This window comes from Triturus cristatus, chromosome 2_1 (assembly GCF_964204655.1).
Source record: "Triturus cristatus chromosome 2_1, aTriCri1.1, whole genome shotgun sequence".
NCBI classification, from domain to species: Eukaryota; Metazoa; Chordata; class Amphibia; order Caudata; family Salamandridae; genus Triturus; species Triturus cristatus.
Window position 1 is genome coordinate 590,804,369 of NC_140581.1, and position 26,195 is coordinate 590,830,563.

The 26,195-nt window shown below is 46.1% G+C and overlaps 1 protein-coding gene across 2 annotated transcripts in view; it reads right to left on the minus strand.

The window, feature by feature from the left end:
- The window catches only part of SKIC3 (SKI3 subunit of superkiller complex), a 1,406,584-nt gene that overhangs the window by 831,764 nt on the left and 548,625 nt on the right, over positions 1-26,195 (minus strand). For both annotated transcript variants that reach the window (XM_085632495.1, XM_085632494.1), the window contains exon 20: positions 17,936-18,071. In XM_085632495.1, the coding sequence (XP_085488621.1) occupies positions 17,936-18,071 (136 nt within the window). The remainder of the gene's footprint in view (positions 1-17,935; positions 18,072-26,195) is intronic.

A 26,195-nucleotide genomic window follows, 5' to 3' on the forward strand; every position in this document is an offset into this window, starting at 1 on the left:
CTCCTTTTGAGTTTTTCAGGGAGCCCCATAACCATGCCTTTCAATGTCTTCTTGAATCTCTCAACAAGGCCATTGGTTTGTGGGTGATAGGGTTTTAGGTAAGCAAACATGAAGTTGGATCTTCTGTCTGAAACCACTTCCTCGGGAATCCCTACCCTGGTGAAGACACTAATGAGGGCCTTGGCTACAGCAGGAGCTGTAGTAGTCCTAAGGGGAATTGCCTCAGGGTACCTAGCGGCATGATCCACTACTACTAGAATGAATTTGTTCTCTGGTGCCGTGGGAGGTTCAAGTGGACCCACTGTGTCTTCACCTACCCTTTCAAAGGGAACCCCCACCACAGGTAGTGGTATCAGGGGGGTCTTTGAGGGGCCACCTGTCTTGCCACTGGCCTGAAAGGTAACACAGGAGCTGACAAACTCCTTTACTTTTTGGTGCATCTGGGGCCAGTAAAAGTGGCTAACTTGCCTTTCCCAAGTATTGGTTTGGCCCAGATGTCCAGCTAGGGGGATGTCATGAGCTAAAGTTAGGAGGAACTCCCTGTACTTCTGAGGCACTACCACTCTCCTAGTGGCCCCAGGGTTGGGGACTCTGCCCTCAGTGTACAGTAGTCCCTCTTCCCAATAAACTCTATGGGTACCACTGACATCTCCCCTTTCCTGTGCAGCAGCTTGCTGCCTCAGGCTTTCAAGAGTTGGACAGACCAGCTGTCCAAGGCAAAGCTCTTACCTAGAGGCCTCCCCCTGGGCCTAGGAGTTCAACCTGCTAAGGGTCAAGCTCCATGGGCTCAGGTCCCTCTGGGGTGTCCAAGGCCTCTCCCTGAGGAGAGTGGTCCTGATCCCTTTTCTGTACAGAAGCTGGTATCCTAGTCTTCTTATCTTTTCTCTTGGAAGGTTGGGCCATACATTCAGGCTCCAACACTTTTTTCACCCTGTCTCTTGCTCTGTGCTCTTGGTTTTACACACACCAATTCAGGGATATCCAGCATTGCTGCATGGGTTTTCAGTTCAACCTCAGCCCATGCTGAGGTTTACAGATCATTGCCAAGCAGACATGAAGCTGGTAGCTTTGGAGAGACCACTACCTGTTTCAGGCCAGTAACCCCCCCCCCCACCTCCAGTCTAATGTCACCATAGCCATTGCATGGTTAGTGGCAACACTGTAGGCATTAGTGACTGGGTAAGTTCTCCCAATCAAGTATTGCTCAGGGGAAACCAGTGTGGCTCTCACCATAGTGACACTGGCACCTGTATCCCTCAGAGCTTCTATCGTAGTTCCATTAATCCAAGGGTACTGCAAGTACTTTTTTTAAGTTGGGTGGCCACACAGCTAAAGTGGCAAACTCAACATCCCCTTCTGAAACTAGAACTGCTTCAGTGTGCAACCAGATTTGTTCTTGGCACACTGTTGATCCCATCTGGAGACTTGCTACCCCAGGAGTAGCTGTAGTAGGACTAGGAGCCTTCTTGTTTGGGCAAGCAGTATCTCCAGTTAAGTGTCCCAACTTTCTACAGTCGTTACACCAGGCCTTTAAAGGATCAAAGTTCTTTCCCCTGTACCTATTATTGGACTGGGAAGAGTTTTGGGACCCACCCCCCTGTACAGGTTTCTGGGGCCCTTTTGAAGACTCAGGCTTTTTATCTTGGGGATTCTCATGGTCAGACTTACTAAAAGGCAGTCCTCATTGAGGCTGTCCTCAATGATATCTGATCCACCTGTGTGGGATCTAGGTACTGAGAGGCTGATTCTTGGAGTGAACGGTACTTGGACCCTTTTCTCCCTAGGAAGTGGAGGGGGTTGATCTACCAGGTCCTCCCCTCCCCCGCCTTCTCCATCTGACTAGTCTTCACCATTTTCAGATGGCTGATCCTTAGCATACCCAGCCAACAGCTAGAGGAGCTTTTGTTTGGCAGGATGGGGACCCATGTCTATGTTTTAAATTTTACATAGGGACATTAACTCCTTGAAAGACAAGTGAAGGTTATGGGTGAGGTCGAGCTCCTCAACCAATTCCTCTATGTCATTGTAGGTTTTTTCACTAACAGCTGGGTTCTTGTTTTGAGACATTGTTAAAACTTCTAACCCCTTTAACCCTAGCTACAGTGACTTTTAGTTTACTAAAATTCTAAAGGGACTTAGCCAAGGCCCTAACAAGACTTTTAGTAATTTTGCAAAAAATGCCAATTCGAAACAAATCTGAATTCTAAAGATAATTTAAGAGTTCTGTTGTGTGATCAGGTAGTAACGAAGTAGCCCAGCAAATGCAAAGTTGTATATCCCACCACTGATCCACCAATGTAGGAAGCTGGCTCTGTATATAATATACCAAAGTGAGGTATAGTGTGCACAGAGTCCAGTGGATCCCCAAAGGTAGGCAGAGGTAAAGTTAGATAGCACCTCACACTCAATTTGTGGTACTGTTTGAGCAGTAAGGCAGTATCAGAGGACAGTGTTAAGCATTTGTTGTACACACTCAGTCAGCAAATGAATTCACACACTCAAAGGCTGAACTTCAGACCAATTGTTTTTGTATAAAAATGTTCTTTTAGTTATTTTATTTCACAGAACCAAGCAAGCCTGGCACAGGTAAGTTGATAGATAATTTGCAGTAAATATACAGTTTGAAATGGAATTGTAAATGTACTTTGAAATGGTTACAGTTTGAATTACTGGTAATGCAATACTGTGAAATGCTGTACATATACTTTATATCTACTTTGCAGTGAAAATTACAGGTAAGTTACTTTTACGTTACTTTTGAGATTACTTTTTAGATTAGTTTTTCTACTCAGTGTGATATGCCTAGATATCACACTGGGACATTTCCTAGAGAAAAGGTAAGTAAAATCAGTTTTGCACAATTTTCATTTTTCAGGTTTCCATACAGATCAACTCCACACTTAAAACATTTTTCAGAGAAAAATAGTCAATTAGTTCCTATGGAGAGAAATTAAGTTAACTGTTACCAGGTAAGTAATTGGTCATTGGAGTTCAGCTTCTGGGGTTAGAACCAGGGATCCCCTGGGTCAAGGATATACTCTAGTTACACCCTCAGCAGCACTGGGGCAGCCAGGTGCATAGTGCTGAGGCCCAATGTTATCCAATGGGGGATAGGGGGCCTCCGGTTGGTGGCTGCTGGCAAGCAGGCCACTGGGATGTGGGAGCAAACCTCCTGGACTTTAGCTCAGGGCAAATGGGGAAACAGATAAGCGCAAAAGGTGCACCACAGCGGCACTAGGGCAGTTGGGTGCAGGGTGCTGTTTCGACATCGGGCGCCCTGTTGGTTTCAATGGGGAACCTCCGGTTTGCAAAGGCTGCAGGCTCGGGGACGAAGGTCTTCTGGGTGTGACCACCACTTCAAGAGGTGAGTTGGGAAGTTAGGGGTTCGTTAGGTACCGTCGGTTTGGGTACACAGGCCGTGGGGCATCGGGTGCAGGGGTGCCTTTTGGGGCCGGATCTTCTTACTAGCTCCTGGTCGCGGTTAGGGGGGCCTTCTGGATTTAGACAGCAGTCGACAGCTGGAGGCTTGAGGCAGGTCAGGGGTTGCCGGATCTCGGGTCAGGATCGCCGGGGGGACCTCCTCATTATGTTTGCCCACTTGAGCTCGGGCCATGGATGGCGGGTGCAGAGTGTGGAGGATCCGCAGTGTCCGGCTGGAGCCAGAGGTTGCAGATGAACAAATCCGGTGTTCATGGGAGACAGAGTCTTTGTAGTTGAAGGCAGGCAGGTCCTCCGGGGTTTTCGAGGTTGCTGGCTGCAGGACACACCGGGATTTTGCAGGAGCAGGTTCGAGGGGGAGTCACGCCGGTAGGGCTGGGGCCAAGTCAGTTGGTGTCTTCCTCTTGTTAGCTGCTGCACGGCTGTTCGGTTCTTCTTCGTCGCCTTCTTGTTGCAGGGTCTTGTCCGAGGAAGCAGGTTCAGGGGTGCCCCTAAATGGAAGAGTTACTTACCTTCGGTAACGATATATCTGGTGAAGACACAGTCTAGCTGCAGATTCCTTAACTTAGAATATCCCCCCAGACGTCAGACTGGATCCGGAAAATCCTTTTTTCCCCAGCAATACCTCTGCACGCCAGGAGGTGGCGTCGCCGGGCTCCGTCCTGACGTCGTCCACGGAAGTGACGTCAGTGGAACCATATAAGCCCCTCCCGGCGTGCTGACGTCAGTTTTCTTCTTATTTAGGGGCGTTACAGGTAGGTAAAAGGCAGGGACCAATGGGTCCCTTCACTGGACTGGGTACACCCCCTATTATGCCATCCTCCAGTGGGAGGGGGGCATGAGCCTGTCCCTGGTTGGCTGAGACCCCCCCATCTTCAAGGTGGCGTGGACTGAGAGTTGTGCTTCACCTCGCCTCCCCCACCTTAGGGCTGGAGTTGGCAGAGGTGGGCACACCTCTCTTCCTCACTTGTTTTTCCTGTCAGTTCTCCCGCCTAAAGAGGGGGTCAGAACCAGTGGGGACCAGTTGCTGAGAGCAAGCCGCCTGGGGAAGCTCACAAAGGCGGCAAGCCTTAGAAGCTTCCCTTTCGTGAACCGTGTCCATCCTGGGGGAGGAGACTTGGCACCTTGTCTCAGTATGTGCATTGTTTCAGGCGCCAGAGAACAGCAGGCTCTCGACCCAGGGATCCAGAAACATGTCTGGTGGTGGCAGCTGAAAGCAGCCACTCAGCCTGGACACTAGTGGTAGGTTTATTTTCAGGGGGCATCTCTAAGATGCACGCTGTGTGCATTTTTCATTAAATCCCACACTGGCATCAGTGTGGGTTTAATGTGCTGAGAAGTTTGATACCAACCTTCTCAGTTTTCAGTGTAGCCACTATGGTGCTGTGGAGTTCGTAATGACAAACTCCCAGCACCATACACTCTTAAAGGCAGCACTACACTTACAATGTCTAAGAATGGACTTATACACTGTAGGGGTACAGGGCTCATGCACCTATACCCTCACCACTGGTATAGTGCACCCAGATAAAGTGGTGACTGATCTATGCCAGGATAGTGGGTAATAGGCATTTCACACAGGGATGTGTGCCATGTCAACTCTTCACTTTGTTCTGCACCAAGACACGCAGCCTTCAAAGGCAGTGTGTGAGTGTCAGGGTACAGGATCTCTAAGGGTGGCACAATAAGTGCTGCAGCCCTTGGAGGTCTTCTCTGGTCACAGTGCCCTGGGTACCTGTGGTACCATTTACCAGGGGCTGGCCTGTGGCCGGAGGTGCCAATTGGGTACAGGCTTCAATGCAGTTTTAGGGAAAGAACACAGGCCCTGGGTACCCGATTAGCAGGAGCCCAGGGCACACTCAGTCAACGCACATCAGCCATGCAGGAATAAATGGGGGCAACCATGCAGAAAGAGGGCACCTTCTCACAGATGTAGATTGTTTTAAAAACAATAGCAATGCCAACATCCCTTACAAACTTAGGACTCTCCTGGGGTAAGTTAAGTGGGGTCTCCTCTGGATCCAGCTCCTCCTAAATACCAAGACCAGGTAATGGATGCCAATCCACTCCGGAACAAGGTCATGTTGGGTAGGAAGGAAGTAGAATGTCTGCTGTTCTCGTATTCTGTTAGTAGGCAGGACTGTTGGTGGTAGGCTTTTGGGCTCTCTGTCTCTAGCGCAAGGATACGCCTTTGGGCATACCCATGAACTTTATAAATCTGGTTATTAGGACATCCATCAGTTTACATTTGACAAAACAGTTCTGTTAGATTTGGGGATCTCTAGTTGGCACAGGTAGGTACTTGTGACAAATAGGGATCCTTGCCTCTAGACAGGGTAAGGGGGTACACTCCTAAAATAATCCCTGCTAACCCCCTTGGTAGCTTGGCACGAGCAGACAGGATTGTCTCAGAGGCAGTGTGTAAAGCATTTGTGACCACATACAGTAATCCAGTGACAACACTACAAATGGACACCACACAGGTTTTATATCAAGAGTAAGGATACTTTATATAGATTTACCACAAGACCATAAACGACAAAAATACACAATACTATTACTTTATGATGGTAGTTTTTAGCTTAGTTCAGTTCAGTTCTTAAGATGCGACACTTTGCGTCAATGTACCTTACGATGCGTTGCGCTTCCACGACAAGCAATGTCGCAGCAATGGAAATGCGGCAAAGTTCTGGTGCAAAGAAATAAAGAAGTGAAGATTTTCCAGATGCGGCACGCTTCTCCGGGGATGCGAGAAGTTCTCGGTTCGATGCGTGGACTGCAGTGCCGACACCCTTGTTCAGAAGTGCAACGGCAACAGCTCCAACTGCGACACTCTTCTCCCAAGATACGTGAAGCTTCCGCACGATGCGACAACTACAGCGGCAACATCCTTGTTCAGAAATGCGACGGCAGCAGCTCAGATGGCGGCGCACTTCTCGGGGATGCGAGGCGCTTTCTCCGATGCGGTGCAATGCGAAAGTTCCAGAGGCGACACCCTTGTTTAGAAGTGCGACAACGACACGCTTCTTCCTTGTTGCGAGACTCTTCTCTCGATGCTGTGCAGTGCGACAAATCCAGCGGCGACACCCTTGTTCAGAAGTGGGACGGCAGCAGCAGCGACGGCGACACGCTTCGGCTTCGATGAGTCACGCTTCCAGCTCCTTGCGACACGCAGTCCCTCAGAAGGGCCAAAACAGCAGCAGGCACTTCCAAAGAACTCTGGGGAGCTGGTGGTTGAAGTCTGTTGTCCCTGCAACTTCAGCAGGAGGCAAGCTCTGTTCCAAGCCCTTGGAGAGCCTTACAAGTTAAAATAAGCACTCAAAGTCTCTTCTCCTTCCTTTGGCAGTCAGGCAAACCACTGCAGGCCAATCCCCCAAGCAGCACTTCAGCTTAGGGATAGTCTCTCCTCAGTTTCTTCAGGTTCCGCTCCTCAGTAAAGGTTTCTTCTTGTTCCAAAAGTGATCTAAATTCTTGGGATCAGGGTCCCACTACTTATACCCCAAAATCCTTTGTCCTCTGAGGGGCCTTTGCCCAGTCTAAACCAGTTCTGGAGCACTCTGTTGACATGACTCCATCTTTCCTTTCACAGTGCAGGGCAGAAACATCAGACGCACCACAGGGGGTGGAGCCAGCACTGTGGGGGGCAGGCACAGTCCTATTCAGGTCCCAGGTGCAACTCCTCCCTCCCATCTAGATGCAGATCTATTAACCACTGGACGGACTCACCCTGTCTCCTGGAATTCCCCAGCCCTGTCACTCAAACTCCAGACAAGGAATACACAACCTAGCAGAGGCAGGCTTGAAAGGTTAGGCAAGAAAATACCTACTTTCTAAAAGTGGTATTTTCAAACACAGAATGTTAAACCCACCTTCACTAAAAGGTGTATTTTATCATTCTGAGTTCAGGCATACTAAACTCGAATTTCTACCATGTTCTCTGAGTCAGTTAAGATTATAAACATGGAATAATCTAACAGCCCATTCTGGGCTATGGAGAACAGGTAGCCTTGCAATAGTGAAAAACGAAAATGGCTGTAATTCACTATTAGGACATGTCACACACACCAGGGCATGTTCTACCTTATACTTACAATGCACCCTGCCCTTGGGCCTAACATAGGGGTGTCTGATATTAAAAAAAGGGAAGGTTTAGGGACTGGCAAGTGGGTGCACTTGCCCAGTCAGCATGACAGTACCGGACTGCACACAGGCTCTGCAATGGCAGACCTTAGACACATTTTACAAGGCTGCTTCTGTGGGTGGCACAACCAGTGCTGCAAGCCCACCAGCAGCATTTGGATTTACAAGCCCTGTGCACTATACTAGGGTCTGACAAGTAAACCAAATCAGTCAATCATATAATCACAAATCAATACATTAATTTACCATAGGGAGAGCATATGCACTTTAGCACTGATCAGCAGTGGTAAAGTGCCCAGAGTCATAAAACAGCCAACAACAGGTCAGAAAAAATATAGGAGGAAGGCAAAAATTTCAGGGATGACCCTGCAAAAAGGGCCAAGTCCAACCTGTTCCATTCGGGAAGGGCTTGTGCTATGTTATGTTGTGCTATGTCTGGTGTCAAAAAAATTATTCAGTTATGTTTCCGTTAGAAATAAGGCATCAGGTATATTATCGGGAACGAAGTAAAAAATATTATAGCTGTGTTTCACTGGGGAGTGGCAGTTAAGACTAAAAAAGACAAGCTCGAATCAGCGGCAAGGTTTAGTGTGAACCTATAGTTACAGAAAGTACATTTCATTGGGTAAAAGCTATGTGTGCATTCTGATAAATGAGCATGGAGCCAGAATGTAATTGTTGAGGGGAATACTGAAGGGGTTTGTTACCATTTGGAGCAGGGGTCCTGGCCCCTGGGCACAGACAAAGTACACATGATGGAATGCGTAAATCAGATTGAGGTCCTTACTAACAAGGCTGTTTCATGAGAAAAGTCAGCGAACACCAACAGAGACAAAACAAAAACAATACAATCATATTTAGAATAGTGATAGGAAAAGTTTCATTAGTTGTGTGGCCTGCACAAGTAATGGGTCCAAATTCTCTCCTACACTGGTAACCAAACACCCCACTGTAGCGCTTGACCCTCTCAGGGTAGTGGAGGAGAGCAGTCTAAGGCCTATTCAAGGGAGGTGGTGTTGGCTAATAATCACCATTGACTGACACGCAATAATAATACCCAATAAATGACTTTCTAGTCTGTGCTTCTCTTTAGAAAAGGAAATGTAAATTTATTTCACACACACTACTTAATACCAGTGGTTGCTCCTCCATTAAGGCAGAGAAGCGTCACCCCGCCTGATGCATAGCAGGTAAACAGAGTAGTAAAATGGCCATTACCATTTTATTATTCTGTGTGCCACCGGCCGCTCTAGCACAATTGTGATAGAGGGGCGGGGCAGGGTGCTGCAGATTGCAGGATGAAATCTGCAGGTGCTGAGTGTCCATGTCAGACTGGCCGGCTGTCTACAGCGGGCATATCCGACATTTGCACTTCAGAGCCAGCAATCCCAGCACTGTAAAACAGCCGGGGGATTGCAGGCACAGGCCCCCAGATGCAAAATGTGTGCTGGATTAGCTGCTCCAACCAATCCTGGAGTCGCTCTCATGCTAGCTCCAGGATTGGCATGCATGAAATTAACCACCTTCATTACCTTTCTGGCTCGCTGTCCGGGTGAGGCACAAGCCAGCAGCATCTGAGTCGAATTTTTCGGCACCGCACCCCATCGGTTTTTAAAGTTACAAGACACCCCTGCTTAATACTACACAGTCATTTAAAATATACATAAGGCTGGTGGAGATACTTTTGGCAACATTACATTGGACCCTTAAAGTGTCATGACCCAAAAACAGTACCTGCCCTCATGACAAACACAACAATGAGATGGATGAATAGCTTGAATTAATCTCAGCCACTGGCAACCAAACAGGGCAGCATCCCAGTCCATTGTTTTTTCACCCACCATGCTACTTCAGTTTGGATCCATCTATATACAAATCAGTCTTTACCCAGCTATATACAAAGCGGTCTTTGCCCTGCTTCACTGAGAACAGTCCAGGCTGAACAGTCAGACCAGGTCTCCCTGAATCAGAACACAAGCAACCTAGGACCGGTTTTACACTGATAGGGCTCATCAGCAAAGTACAGTTTGATTCCAGTGGCACATTGAGTAGGGGACCCACCTCTGGGTATACCTGTCGCACTTAGGGTGTAAACTGCAACAACAGCAAGTTGATAGATGGAATGCTTGAAATAATCTCATTCACTGGCAGTCGCTCAGGGTCACATCCCAATCCCTCCACACTACCTCAGTTTGGACACAGCTATATGCAAATCAATCTTGACCCTGCTCCAATGGGAACAGTACAACCTGAACTGCCAAGCCCAGTCCTCCCTGAACTAGAATAAAAGCAACATAGGACCGCATTATATTTTATGTGGCAGAGCGGCTTTCCTTCTTTGCCTTTTTTGTGGGAAGGGGGCTCCTTCCTTTGTTTAGTGGGCCTGGGCTGGCCCATCTCAAGTACAGTGTGACAGCTAATTAATGGATGCAGAATCTTTTTCCCCATCCCTTTCTTCTCAGGATCTGAGTGAAGCACTGTTAGTTGCACCCTTTGTGTGGGGAGGACTTTGTCTCTGCTGGTGGAGAGTAAAGCAATTAGCTTGGCCCAGCAGGGTGACAAAAGGCCTGGGCTCTGATCTTCAGTTTAGCCAGCAAAATAAAACAATTCTGGATGACCCATAAATATGTAAAGAAACCTTCTTGAAACTTGCAGATTTGATCTTGGCACACATTTTCCACCCCATTTACATAAGTCACTGGACTGTGTAGGTCAAAGGGAAGTGAAACTGCTTTCTAAGGCATATTTTCCTCCATACGCATAATAAATTGTCACTCCAGACAAGACAGTAAATCATACTGACTTTACCTATGACTGTAGCCTAACATTATATGGCCTAACCCAGGTTAAAATCTAATCCTGTAGAGTCCTCCCTGTACCAGGCTACCTGTGCGCAGTTACTGAGCAGTGCATGACAGCAGTCTCCCACTCTCAGCCTTCACACCTGTGGACACATATATACGTGTAACCAGCCAAGTCACCAGTTGTGAGGCTCACCGACAGTAAAGATGCCAAAAACCAGGTGATCAAAAAACTAAACATTTGGGCAGAATAAAGGGGCACAATCAAATTTCATTACAAATGGTAACATAGTGTCTCTCATTAAAGTTTTGGTACAATGATTGTTTTGAATACATCGAGGATGAGGCAGGCGGAGATCTGAGGGGCCAGTAAGTTCCAATGGCATAAGTCTAAAAGGTAAAGGTGTAGGAACTGGAATGCTGCACAAGGTGCTTTGGTTGTAGACAGCAAGTTTTGGTAGGTGGATCATAGATTTCTGGAGGGTGTATTGTGTAGCAGGATGTTAGCAAAGGGCTTGAGAGGTACTGGCAACCATTTAGTACACAACTATTAACAATTTGTAGTAGGGTGCCTTTGAGCGGGCAGCCACCCCGATGCATGATGAGAGAGTAGTGGCAATGTGATGAAGCAAGTTGGCTAAGGTCCTGGTAGCAATGTTGAACACCTTGTCTACCTTGGGGAAGGAATATTGGAGGAGACTGATTAACAGGCTATTGCATTAAGCTAACTTACAAAGAATTAGTCCTCCATGTAACCACTAAACCTAGCAGCTTATTCTAAGCAACACAACTTTAATTTGCCCTTCTAGTTATTTGCAGAATATTCCACCTGCATTGTTTTAAATTTCAGCAACGTTTGTGACAGTCACATTTCTTTTTCAAGTATGGTTTTAGGAAAACAAAAGAATGCATCAGGGTCCACACTAGTAAGGCAGCATGTACAAAAGGAATATTAATGAATACAATAATTATACTTTTGCTGGGGAAATGACATAACAAACCAGTCTCCTTGAATTCATTTCCCACCTTTCCATTGCTGGGCCCCAGGCAGATGCTAAATAATTTCTCACAGTACAGTTATTAATAAATCATTGCTAGGCAGCACGACTTCAGCAGTTAGGGGTCCCAAACCGCAGAACCATGTAGCAGTTCCACAACTGCAGGAGAAAGGTATTGGGTTATCAAACCTCAAAGTGGATGTGCCCAGATGGCAGAAGCCAGCAGAATGTTAACCAGGAGAATAGGCCACAGCCTGAGTCTAAAAAGCAGGGTTCCCATCGAAGTATCCACACTGTCTCACTCAGGCTGTTAAAGATAAATCCATTCAAGGACCTCTCCAATTGAATTGAAGAAGCAGATGCGCCTTCCTCATCCCAGCTGACCAGCAGCAATACTTAGTTTACAACCCCATCTTATTACACCACAATCCTCAGCCAGGATGGGAAGTGCTTTGCAGGGAACAGTCTCATAAATGCAGGAGGACAATAGACGCAGCCAGGCAAGACAGTCATAAGAGATCTTAGGATGAAATTATCTCATGTTTTACCATTGACAGCCCACCCAGGTAGGGTGATAAACTGTCCAATGTAAAAGGTTCTGGGGTGAAAAGTCACCCCAATTAAATGTGGTTAATGTAAAAGGGAGTCACGACTTTTGGCAAGAGAGTCTTAAAGTCAGGAGATGCAAAGATCAACTATGCAATGGCTCTAAGTGCGAGCACAGGAAAATAAAAAAAAAACAAGTTAAGGTCCAACAGTGACATCCACGATTTAGGAAGGAATGTGTATATAAAACATTTAATAAAGCTCATCACGAAAGTTAATTTTAACAAGGCCAATTGGTCAGGCAAATGCAGAAATTCTGAAAGGGCTAGCAAATAACCTTTCGACCACACGATCAATCAATAAATAAATCAGGGAATTGTAAGCAAGGCGCTGAAGGGGGGTGGGGGGTGTCCACAGATCTGTTTAGCCAAGGAGCCAGGTCTTGAGGGTTTTCCTGAAGGTGTTCAGGGAGAAGGTGCGTCTGATGTCTGCCAGAAGCACATTCCAGGTCTTGGCTGCAATGGCTGCAATGTGAGAGTAGGATCTTCCGCCTGCTCTGGCTCTGTGAATGCTCGGGGCTTCAGCCAGTGCGAGGTTGGAAGATTGGAGATTTCTTTTGGGTACGTGGAGGTTGATTCTGTCGTTGAGGTATTTGGGTCCGTTTCTGTGTAGGCATTTGTAGGCTTGAGTGGGTATTTTTAAAGTGACTCCTTTCTCCACGGGAGCCAGTGGAGACTTCGTAGGTGTTGCCTGTCGTGTCGGGGGATGCCAAGGACGAGTCTGGCGGCAGTGTTCTGTATTGTCTGGAGTTTGAGGAGTAGGGACTTGTTGAAGCCGGCGTAGAGTGCGTTTCCATAGTCCGTGTCTGCTGGTGAGGAGTGCGTGGGTGACTGTCTTCCTTGACTCAGGGGGAATCCACTTGAAGGTCTTGCGGAGGATGCGGAGGGTGTTGAAGCAGCTGGAGGTGACGGCGTTGACCTGTCGATCCATGGTGAGTGATGAGTGGAGTACGATGCCGAGGTTCTTCGCGTGCTCTGAGGGAGTAGGTGGGCTTCCGAGGGTGGTAGGGCACCAGGTGCTGTCCCACGCAGAAGGGGTGGTACAGAGGACAGGGACTTCTGTCTTCTCTGCGTTGAGCTTCGGGCAGCTGTTTGTCATCCAGACTGCGATGTCTTGCACTTCTTTCTGGAAGTTGAGTTTGGCAGTGGTGGGGTCTTTGGTGAGGGAGAGGATGAGCTGAGTGTCGTCGGCGTAGGATACGACGTTGAGGCCGTGTTCTCGGACGATGGCTGCGAGGGGGGCCATATAGATGTTGAAGAGGGTGGGGCTCAGTGATAAACCCTGTGGGACTCCGCAGGTGATTTTCGTGGGGTCTGAGAGGAAGGGTGGGAGTCTGATCCTTTGGCTTCTTCCGGTGAGGAATGATCGGATCCAGTCCAGGGCTGTTCCTTGTATGCCTGCGTCATGTAGTTTGGCGACTAGAGGGCGGTGGGAGACGGTGTCGAAGGCCGCTGATAGGTCGAGTAGGACGAGGGCTGCGGAGTGTCGTTGGTCCAGGAGGGTGCGGATGTCGTCTGTGGCGGCGAGTAGAGCAGTCTCTGTGCTGTGGTTGCTTCGGAATCCGTATTGGGACGGGTCGAGGACGACATTCTCTTCAATGAATCGTGTCAGTTTCCTGTTGACTGTTTTCTCTGCAACTTTGGCTGCGAAGGAGAGGAGCGAGATGGGCCGATAGTTCTTGAGGTCGGTGGGGTCAGCTGTGGGCTTCTTGAGCAGGGGTCTGACTTCTGCGTGCTTCCAGTCGTCTGGGTAGGTGCCCGTTTTGAAGGTGGTGTTGATGGTGCGTTGTAGTTCGGGTGCGATGGCGGCCGCGGCTCTGTGGTGGATGTGAGGGGGCAGGGGTCAGTGGGGACCTCCGAGTGGATGCATTTCATGGTCGAGGCGGTGTCTTCAGCCGTGATTGGTGTACAGCTGGAGATGGTGGGCTGGCTGGTGTTTCTGGGGGGCCGTCTGTGGCGCCTGGTGGATGGCCGATGAAGTTGTCGTAGAGGTTTTTGATCTTGAGGTGGAAATAGGTTCCAAGCTTGTCGCAGAGGTCTTTGGATGGGGTGATGTCTGTGGCTTTGTTGCGTGGGTTGTTGAATTCTTGAATGACACTGAAAAGTTCCATGGAGTTAGTGAAGTGGACCAGGATTTTGTTGTGGATGAAGTTCCTCTTGGTGGCTCTGATCTGGTTGTGGTAGTCCGTCATGGCGTCCTTGTAGGTGGTGTGGTTTTCGGTTGTCTTGGTGTTTCTCCACTTCTTCTCCAGGCGTCTGCAGGTGCACCTGGCTTCTTGGAGAATTGTGGTGAACCAGGCGGCTTTCCTGGGGCGTTGTCCGTCGGGGTTGCGTAGCGGGGAGTTTCAGGTGTTGGGGACTCTGGCTGCATCGTTTGCGTCGGGTGCCCAGGTGTGGTTGTCTCGGGTGAGGGTGGAGTTAAGTTGCTCGTCAGTAACCGTGCTCCAGTCCTTCGTGGTGGGCGTGGAGCTAGTTTGGGTGCCTTGGGTTTGTTGATGGCAAAGTGTACGCAGTGGTGGTAGGTCCATGGCAACTGCGTTGTGTGGCAGAATTGGACGCTGTTTCCTGCAGTGAAGATGGAGTCGAGGGTGTGTCCTGCTCTGTGGGTTGGTGTGTTGAAGAGTTACTGAAGTCCGATGCTGGCGAGGATGTCACAAAGGATACTGGAGTTGGGGTCGCTGGGTTTGTCGAGGTGGAAGTTCAGGTCTCCAATAAGTATGTAGTTTGTTGAAGCGATGGCATGAGGTGCGATGAAGTCAGTGATGGTGGAGGCGGAGGGAGTTCGGGGACCAGGGGGTCTGTAGACTAGGGTTTTTCGGAGTGTGGCTTTGGGGGTGGACTGGATCTGGAAGTGCAGGTGTTCGGCAGAGGGGAAGGTTTCGCTGGAGGTGGTGAAGCGGAGGGTGGTCTTGTGGCGAATGGCGAGGTCCCCTCCTGGGTGGTTGGGGTGGTCTTTCCTCTGGATCTTGTATCAGTCTGGGTTGGCTGTGCTGATGTCGGGGGCAGAGGATGCGTTGGTCCAGGTCTCTGTGAAGAGTCGAGTAGGTTCCCGATTTCCATGGCGTGTTTGTGTACGGAGCGTATGTTGAGGAGGATGCATTTTAGGGTGTCGCCGGTGCTGGCGGTGTTGGCGGCCGGGGTGGCGTGAGAATGCGGGCTGGAATTCTCCAAGTCTTCCAGGGTTGAGTGTGAGGAGGGTGGTGGTGTTGTAGCGATGGGTAGTAGGAGGTCCAGGGTTCCTGGTGCTGGCCGCGGTGGGGTCGCGGAAATGCACAGAAGGGCTTGCCTTTGGAGCACCTTCGGCACACGGGAGACACGACCGGACAGTGGCCGCTATTAAGTAGGGGAGGTGGGAGGGAGGAGAGGCTGGGAGGCGGGGGAATTTCGGGGGGGATTTCTGGGGGGGAGGGGCCGCAGATGCGAAAGGAACAGGCAGGCACGAGAAAATAAAAACAGTGGTGCAAATTAGAGCAAGACACAGATGGGCACAATAACAGTGGCAATAGCAGTGGCACAACAGGGAAAAATTAAGAGAAAAAAAGGCTGAGAAAGGTTACGGTGGTTGCAGGCAGTCTGGCCCCAGTTGGAGCGGGCACCAGGCGCAGGAGCGTGCCGCAACCTCGAACCTCCCAAGGATAAGGTCGGGGTCTAGAGGTAAGAGACGGCACAGCGGCGGAGCTGCGGGGAGAGAGTGGACCTAGCCTGAGGGTCACAAATAGAGATTGAGTTGCTATCTAACTTTACCTCTGCCTACCTTTGGGGTTCCACTGGACTCTGTGCACATTATACCTCACTTTGGTATAGTATATACAGAGCCAGCTTTCTACATCATAGCCATGCTGAACAATTTGAAATACTTGATCGATTGCCACCCATGGAGAAAATGCTTAATCAGGCCTCCCACAGGGTGGGAGTTCGTCAGAAATTGCAGGCTAAAGTGGCTTGGTCAGTTTTGAGAAGGGTACTGTGAGAAATGTTTCCATCGTAGGCCTGCATGTTGCCTACCAGACCCACATCCCCATCCCCGAAAGGGCAGAGGCGATTACAGCAGCAGTTGGGAAGGCTGATGCTGCCCATACGCCAGTCCTTTAGATCAGAGGTTGATTTGGAATTTGCTAAGTTGAAGAACTAAAGAAACTGTTCATCAGGGATCAAAAGGCCTAGGGAGCGTACCATGGCTCTACCTTCTTTGAAATATTCCAATGCAGAATCATGTTTTCGACAAACAAGTATCAAACATTGAACGGCATATCCAGGAGAGAGGAATGTATGTCTTCCGACAATCCTGTGGAGCATATCCACGCATGACAGTGAAGCACCACACTGTTGCCAACTGCCCTTCCCAGAAAATCAGTAGTAATAAGACAAGCACGAATCACGTATTTGGCTGCACTTGACCATCCAGAATGGTTTGAAATATTAAGGTCATAAGATGTTCTGTAACTGTCAGCAAGATCTTGTTGGGTTGATCCCAAATGGCATGCATATATTGGCCCAATAATCGGACTGTGTTGACTAATCTCAATGGTAGTCTAGCCAAACTGAACACTTTACAAGTGCCTCAATCTTCTTAGGCTCCTAAATCTGAGGTGTTGTGGGCAATGAACTTGGGTTCACCATGTTGGCTGAAGCCAGACTCGCTGAAGTAGGATGTTGAGTGAGAAAATCATTAGTGAACAAATCAGATTCGCCAGGTGTTGGTCTGTGCCGTCGGGTCATCTGCCTATTCACTGGTGGGCACAAGACAGGCTTTAACCAAGTGTAAATCAAAGTGTTAGTGAGGGCCTCAATAAAAGGGAGCAATGGTGTCAACATAGGTGGGGGATCAATGAATGTCAGGGAGCAGGGTGGAAGCCTGTACCGGAGGCAGTATAGTGACTGTAACGAGTCCAAAGGAGTCAGACAGAGCCAAGGATGGCTCCACCAGTTTTAACCCAACTGCAGAACCCTGGGGATCCTTGTGGCTCGAAGATGCACCAGAGGAAGCCTAAAGATTACCAGCTGAGCTCACTTGAAGGCATTCAATTTGCTGTGGTGTTGTTGATGGCCCGGGAAATTACTGGAGATCTGGCAAGAGACGGACTCACATAGTGATCCCTCACACCTTCTATTTGGATGGACAGTGGCTCATGTTGTCCCTATTCGCTTTCTTGTGTTTGCATTTGAACTTCATTTATGGCTTACCAGAGGGCTTAGACTGCTAGGTTTCGATCTCTTGGAAGCATCCTCGGAAGCAGGAGTCTGCACTCTCGACTCTGAGCGGGAGTGGGACGTACATGTGGCCTGTGACTATTTGTGTGCCCTATTGTGCATCTTTGCTTCTTGGTCCCAAATCGCCTTAAGGTGCACAATGGTACACTTGTCGCACAAATTTCCTGAGCCCAACCACTAGATTCATGCCTCTTGTGACTCAGTGACTGACACCTGTTTTCTACAATTGAGAAAATGTTTGAAAACTTTAATCTTAGGGGAAATCCTTCCCTAGCACCCTGGATTTCTGTTTTAGGAATTGTCGGGAGACTGACAAAACTGCAATCGGAGTTCTGGATCAGCACCAGAAGGCATAGGAAGAAAGGAACTGACTTCAGTACACAGGGGTGGTGCTTATACTAGGCTCCAGTCTGTTGCTCTGTACAACTAGCGGCCCACAGGAACACTGATGGTAAAATCTTTTCGGGTCCAAGCTGGCACCTGAGGATTATGCCAAGATCGTACAAGAAATAAGCAGTAACCAGACCTATGAGGGGCTGCCCTGATGTATGGCCTTCAAACCTGAGATATGGGGTGCATCATTGATAAGGACCTTTATTACTTAAGAAAAAGCATATTTGGAGGGTGGGGTCCTGTAGTTTCAGAATTCAGTAGTTAGCACCCAAAAAAAAAAACATGTACAGTAATACAAAACAGTCGCTGGATAATTTACATTAAATGGTGGTATTAAAACAATGCAAACCTGTAAAGACTTTTCCAGTAACTCTCGGACAGGGCAATTCTTATCAGTTAAGTTTTTTGCTTGGCAATAGTAATTTATCCCAAGATCACACCAAAGATTTGCTGAAGACTGCAGTTTCAAAGCTCTGCCGTAGCACCTAAAGAAATAATATTTCAGTGAAATTGCTTAAATACAAAAAAGGTAATAAATTGCATTATGCTTTTGTTTCCATTTACTATGAATCCTGTTTTTTTTTTCAATGTTATCCAACGTTATCAAAAAGCACAACACTCAGCATTCAGCGTTTACTCTTTATTTTGCTGTGTACAAATATTACAGGATGGGTTTTTTCAGTGCATATAAATAAATTTGCGTTTACTCCTTCCTTCCCTCTTAATTTGTATCGTCAATTATTTTCACCTTCTTTATTACTCAAAACTTCCTTCCTTGGATCCCCTTCTTTAAATATGTCAATTAACTTTTCATTATTTCACCACTGTTTGTTGAACCTCTCCACACTGAAACACCTCCCTTCAGGAACCCAGTCCCACCATATGCCAAGCGTCTGCATGAATGCACATAGGTTGGCACTTCAGTAAGATTTGATTATAGTAGAAAAAAGGTTAATGGCGTTCATTTTACACACTTTCCATGCTGTTCTGCTATTTAGACAAAAGGCAAGGAGCAGCTGAATCAAGATGTTCTACCTCGAGCTCGAGTTCTGTATGGTGGAGTGCTTGGTGCTCTATTATTGTAAGCCAGTATCACTCTATCCTACTTTATGTCTCGAGAGACAAAGAAAGGACTGGGCTGATAAATGTATGATCACTGTCTTGTCTGGGACTTCTCTTGCCCTGCCTAGAAGAAGCTTGTTCAGGAGTTAATATGCATACTGATAGGCAGAGGGGCCTTAGTGATAGCAAACTGTGCTGCTGTATGAAGAAGCAACTAAGGTAGTAAATAAACTTTATAACCTGCAGTATGATTTGATTCGTTTGGCTGTACAGTTCACACAGTGAATAAAGTTTTATTTACATTTTAGAGCTATGTCTGCTGGATTTTGTATTTATTTCAAAGCCAACACAAGGTCATCTTGTCATTAATTTTTAATAGTGTGTGGCCTTTGTTTATTCTGAAGCAGTGTGGGACTGTGGTCTTGTAGGCATGTGTGAGAATTGCACACAGTACTTTATCTTTGTGTTCTGTACAGAGTCCACTGTTTAAGTGCATGTTATATCTTGTGGAAAGAAAAAGCACAAGTATATATGTTTCTTTTTGTAATCCGGCACAGCGGTTTGTACAAGTGATGTTTGTGCATGTCAAGCCTTATTTCTCCACCATAAGTTCCAAGCTTCATTTTGACATGGAGGATGTAGGAATGAAAGATGAAATTAGTGATGCTGGGGCTACATCATTACCAAGTGCACAGGCTCCGAACGAGTCTATATACCGGTTTTTGTTGAAATTGCACAGTGAGGCAGGAAATACTAGGAAGCACATAACAGTGACTGCCTCGTAATGTTTCTGAACTGTACTATCTACAGCTAATAGACTAGCTTGTAGTTTTTCTAAGACAATCTATGTGCTAAAAACTGCACAGTGTACACAAAACCCATGCACAAACCCCTCCTGGTTAAGGGACCTAAAGATGTTTATGATATGGCCAAATGATCCTTCTGTATGAGGTAGGTGGATTATATAGGCATGCCGAAGACCAGAGTGTTGGGTGCAGTGTTTTATGGTAGGACATTAATTTGGGATGCATCCATATGTATAGGAGTGTTTGTTGCCAAAATGTTAAAAACTGATCTTTAAAAAAGATAGAACACTCTCAGTGAAGGAGGATAACATCATGAAATTGAAGTGCTGCTAGCACTGGATGCATGCAGTACTCCTAGTTCAGCTGCAAACCTCCTGGGCAGCACATAGCAACATGCAGTGGGTTGAAGCTACATGAGGTGAGCCAGGTACCCAAAACTGAAGTGAAGTAGGCCATGGGGGTTCAGAGACCTTGCAAATGGTCAAACGGGCATATTAAATGGCTTACCATGGCCAGAGTGCGTCACACTAAGAGTATCACAAACAAAAAGCTTAGGAATAGGGGGCTGTACTTACACAGCTTGACAAAAGTGGGCAGCATAGTAGCAAAAGTTCAACAAAATCTGGTGCTTTCCAGTTTCTGCTGAAAAGCAGATATTCCCTTTGGTGATGTTTTATCAGTTATAATCGGTTTTAACTGTAAAACTGGAAACCCTAATTATATTGAAAAAAACAGCATTTCTCTTTGAAAAACATTGAAGAGACAGTTGAAATGACAGCTTCGGAAAAAAGGCACAAGGTGACAGGCTCCAAAGTTCTCCGAAAGAAAATGTAGGTGATGTGAAGGGAGAGGTGTGGCGCAGCAGCCAGGGTGGCTAGGTCTGGTGCCGGAAACAGTTCAGCTCAGCATCATGTGACTCTAGGCATTAGCTCACTTAATCTCCCGACAGCCCCCATCGCCTTGAGACCTTTACGGGTGTTTAGCTTGTGCTTTACAAATACCGGGTTATTAAGCCGGTTTACAATACTTCCACTTAACGGGGTGAAGCACCACATGCTTCGACCACGCTGCTGCACAACATAGCTTAAAAAAATGGCTTTGCCTATGCTTGTTTTTCATCTCTCTAGTGCCCCAATGCAAATCATATGCCTAGCTCTCGAAACAAACCAAAACAAAAAAATACAAAAGTATTTATGCTCATATCAGCCAAGTCCATAAAAATTGTCTTATCATTTATTCGAATAATCTAACACTACCAATAACCATACACCCTTATCGACCAACAAAAAATAGTACTGATTAAAATGACTGAAAACTGGTATGTTTACTAGTTCTGCATAAATAGGAAAGAAGCAGGAATCTATAAAAAAAAAAGCGGTATTAAATGTTGTAGGAAATCTACCTTTTCTGCTTGATCACACTGGATATTTTGCCTTTGCTGTACCTTACTTTTGTTGCGGACTGTTTGTTGGAACTCTGTGCATACCACCCCTGCTAGCCAGTAGTAAAGTGATTGTCCTTACCTCTTAAACATGGTTTAATAGGCATACTCATAATTGGTATATTTAACATGGCTGTAAGTCCTTAGCATATGTTACAAATTGTACTGAGGGCCTGGATGGTAAATGCCACTGGTAGATTGCAGCATCTATGATACCATCCACTACAGGGACAATGCAAACATAGCTTCAGGCCTATCACTGAAGACTGACAGTAAGAGTGCCAAAAATGCACTGCGATCTGTCGAAAGAAACCGTTTTGACAGGTAAAAACCTTCCTAATATTAATAAGTCACACTTGTACCCCTTGTAGCTAAGATGGCATGGTGTGTGGTATTTAATAGTTGGACATGTGGAAATGTAATGTTAACATCTCCTTACAGTGACTATCACCCAAAAGCTATTTTCACTGTACAAAGGATGGTTGTCTCATAGAAAAAAACTAGGAAGTAATATTAAATACTATTACTGTGTCACAGTAATGGGACTAGTTAGAAAAATAATTAAATAACTAATTTTAACAGTTATTATAAATCCACTTAGATGGTGAAGTCGGACTTCCAATAAATATTAATGCCTGAAGTTCCTGGAAGTTAACCGCATTGGTTGTCCAGCTTCTCCCAGACAGTGTTTAGCCTTGAGAGGTGAGAATTAGGTGTTACATGCCTCCCAGGAGCAAACAATAGGTTGACTGAATGGGTAGAAAGGATTCCTCTGAATTCCATAGAATCTGCAGGGTGGGGGCTTCGTGCATTGTACTACAGTGTCAAAACCAGCTCGAGCATCAAGCCCTTCTTGACAGGTCGGATGGGTTTACATGCAACACTTGCGACAACTCTTGGGTATCGACAGTCTGGTTGCTGTAGGTAAATATGTGCCATTACCAGGCACCCACTAAAGAACCCTTTCTGGACATGCGGATGATCAGAAGAGGCCTGGACCTCCTGTCTGTGGTGAGTCCTAAAATACTGGACCTGCTCTATTTTCTCCCCAGAACACAGAAGTGGACTCCATGGGTCAGTTAACTGACCTCATGTGTGGCAACAGGGAAAAAAACAAGGTGCAAGAAGCTTTTTTCTGGAACTACCCAGCTGATCCTTGGCAACCGGTCTCAACCGCCAGGACACAGCTCAGCGCCAGGACACCCTTGGGTAATAGTGCGCTTTAAAAGCCTAAATAAGATAACATAACCGGACCCCGCTTCTGGTCTCTGCCTGACACCCTGTGAATCTCTAAATGCCTCCCCTGTGGACTGGGGGTGTTTTAAAGTGTACTTCTGTGGTTGATTGGGACTTAAAGGACCAAGTCAGACGTTAAAATGCTTTACTAGGACTACCACGTTGGTTTGCTTGATCTGCGCTCCATCGAGATAAACCTTAAGTTGCGCCTAGGTCCTGGTCTACCACGACCATCTACTATCATTGGCGCTTAGTGCTTTTTGGGGCTATTTCTATTTAACATTTTACTCTACTTTTCGAATTCTGCTTGGGATTTTTATTATTGTGCATTGTGATTGTATCCTGAATATTTGTGTCATGTTAGTTGTGAGGAAGGGGTGTTATATTTTTCTAGCAATTTTATCCATGCGATGAAGTTAATAAGGATTTCATAAATCCCAGCAATTGGCCAATTATTCCCCTAAATATCACCCTTGATGAGGTTGAGCTAGGAATTAGCGGCAGCAAAGGGGGAAAGCGCTGGGCCTGGATGGTGTACCCATAGAGGTCTATAAAACGGTGCCAGAACTATGGGGCCCGATACTCACTAGAGTGTTTTATGCTGCAGTTACAGAGGGAGTTCCCATTACTTAGGGCCAATCAGTTATTATCTCCATTTATAAAAAGGGGAATAAATCGGAAGCCAAGAATTACCGGCCAATTTCCCTATTAGATTCATCAATAAAGGTGATGAGCAGGGTTTTACTAGTAAGATTGGAAGAGTGGGTTGCGGATAATGGGATTTTATCACAAGCTCAATATGGTTTTAGAAGGGAGCTGGGTACGTTAGAACAGTGTATTAATTTAGAGCTTTTAATTGGAAAATATACATGTGCTAAACAAGTGAGCCTTTTTTTATGCTTTACTGATCTTAGCAGCGCCTTCGATTTAGTGGACCATGCTACACTCTGGCCAGTCCTACTTAACCTTGGTGCCCCAGAGCCTATTATTTACTTTCTTGCGAGGCCATATGAGAAATTATCGACTAGAGTCCGGTATGGCCAACGGGGCGAATGCGCTCCTAATTTTAAGGTTAAACGTGGCATCCACCAAGGCTGCGTTTTAGCACCATTGCTTTTTACATTATTTAGTAACAAAGTAGACGCAGTTTTTAAGTTGATACAGGCTGATGCCCCCCAAGCTGAGGGCCAGGATGTACCGGTTCTGCTTTACGCAGATGATGCTGTGCTTTTATCTAGAACACTGGTAGGCCTACAGCGTTTATTAAATGGGTTCGCAGATTTTATCAACAAGAGGAAGTTGTTGATAAGCAAGGCCAAAACATATACAATGGTTTGTGGTATAAAACCCAGGAAAATTAAATATTTTTTTATAGGCGGGGAAAGAGTGGAATCTGTTGACAATTTCTGTTACCTGGGACCAACCTTCTCTGGTGACGGTAAATGGTCACACAAAATGTCTAATGCCCGAGTTAAGATTTCAAAAAGTGTGCATGGGGTTTTTAGGTTTGCCTCCAAACTAGGGGACCGCCGTATTAAAGATATGACATATCTATAAAGCTAGATGCGCCTCTATTGCACTATATGGTGCAGGGGTATGGGGTTACCATTCCAGTCAAGAACTGCAAGTAGAGGAAAACTCTTTTTAAAAAGAGATCAATCTGGTCTAAAGAGGAGACAATATTTACTCAATTAATTATCAAGGACTGTCTGCGATTGGACAATTGGTTTAAGATTCCTTGGCTAAAATATATAGCAAATGTTAATAGAGATGTATTTAAGTTCACGATCTTGGAAAATCCAATTGATGTCATAAGCCTGTCCAAACAGGAGATTAAGAACACTTTTTTGTCCCATAAGAAGGAGTGCAGGATGAAAATTGTGGGGAAACAAACCACATATCACCTTTACCATTTGCATGTAGATTTTAATGTCTTTCAAAGCTACCTATCCCTAGTTACAAGACCCTCTCACCGCTTTGTATTAACAAGGATGAGACTAGGCCTTGTTCATTATCTAGTCGCGTTTCCCGAAATGAAACAGTGACCAGTCACCCCATGCCCATGTGACGAGCATACTAAGCAGAGCACCATGCACTTTCTACTTTTATGTGATCTGTATCTGAACAATAGAATTGTCTATATAAACCCTTTGTTCAAGAAATTTAATGTTATAACCACTAATGCTGCTATGAGTCTATTGTTTACACTAAGAGAGCCCAAGATTTGTTTTTATGCTGCATTTATTTTAAACTCAATCCATGCGAGAAAAAGCATGTTTTTTTTAATGTACTTATTAACTGAGATTGTACTTTTTGGCATTTAATTGATTGTATATGTATATTTGCTGCTTTTATGAATTTGTAATTGGATTTTAGTGTTTGTGTATGTATACTTGCTTTTATGGTTGTTACACAATCCGAATAAAGCTAACTGAACAAAACTGATTGTATTACTGTTTGGGTACTACATACATACCTTACACACTGTCCTACGTTAAGCCTCTATGCTCTGTGCCATTACTAACAGGGGGTGGAACTAAAGTTAATTGATTGACTTTGAAGGTCCACCCTGACAAGTGTTGTGAGTATTCCTTGAGACAGGTAGGTATACACGTCAAATAATAATCCAATTTCTTCAAGTTATATAGAGATTGAATAGCCAGCCACTGGCTGGCGAAGTTCCATCGTGGTAGAGTTGAATTAACTGGATTGTTCATATTGTAAATCCCAGTGAAACGTAATGAAGTTTGTTTTAAATAAACAGCTTATGGGTGATATTTAGATTGAATACCAAAATTGTGATGTATACCTACAGCATTTGTGTTCCACATGGGTCACTCAAACTGGTTAATCCCGCTTAAACTGGGCCAGTTAGAACTCAAAGTGCAACTGTGGTGAATCAATGTTCTCCCGAAATACGCTAGACTATGACCCCCTAGCCTCTGTAAAAATTATTTTTTTTACCTCAAAATTCCTTCGGATTTATGTGGATTTTCACAACCTCATGGAAAGGTGACAGCAGACCTAGACCTGTAAATATACATGACTATGTTCCTAAGCTTGTCCTATCTTAATGCCGATTGTACCATGTAGAGAGGTTGCCATATTGCAACAGTTAGAAATTTACTCGTGAGCAATAATGAAGTACACACCTTGAAGGTGTTAAAGATGTAATGTACTGGATCGATTCTATTGAATTGAAAAATTTTGTGTGTCCATATTGTATATTGATGTGCATAGTCACTATTACAAAATCTGTGTTTGTTTACAGAATCCATAAAAAAGGATGAGGAAATATATGCAACCTCAGTAATAGGAGTTATGCAAAAATCTGCATATCACTTAATAGGGACTTGTGTTTGCACCAAAAACAGTCCCTATGGCTCAATGAACAAGTTACTAACCTTCGGTAACGATGTATCTGTAAGAAACATTAGTTAGTTAGATTCCTCACCTTAGAATATCCCCAGGCGTCAGACTGGATCCGGAAGATTTTTCGTCAGCAATACCCCTTGCGCGTCGCTAGGCGTCGTCTGCGGCTCCGCGTCCGTCGTCGGCGTCGTGCGCCGGGATGACGTCGTCGGAGTACTTAGACGCCGCCCTCGCGCGCTGACGTCAGTTCTTGTACATAGCCTTCCGCGCCAGGAACGCAGAGCCATGCAAAGACCGACACTGGTGCCAAAAATAAAATCTAGGGGCCTGAAAGGACAACCTTAACCCTAGATGTCAGTTCGCAGAACGGGGAGGATGGGTGGGTCGGTGAGGAATCTAACTAACTAATGTTTCTTACAGATACATCGTTACCGAAGGTTAGTAACTTGTTCATCTGAAAGAAACACGTTAGTTAGATTCCTCACCTTAGAATAGATACCCAAGCAATACCATCCCCGGTGGTGGGTCTGCGAACCAAGATCACACCAGAAAGTCCTGGAGGACAGAACGGCCAAAGAAGCCATCCCTCCGGACTTGGCTGTCAAGGCAATAATGCCTGGCAAACGTGTGTAGCGAAGCCCACGTCGCCGCCTGACAGATGTCCTGCAAAGGGACTCCCCGTCCCAAGGCAG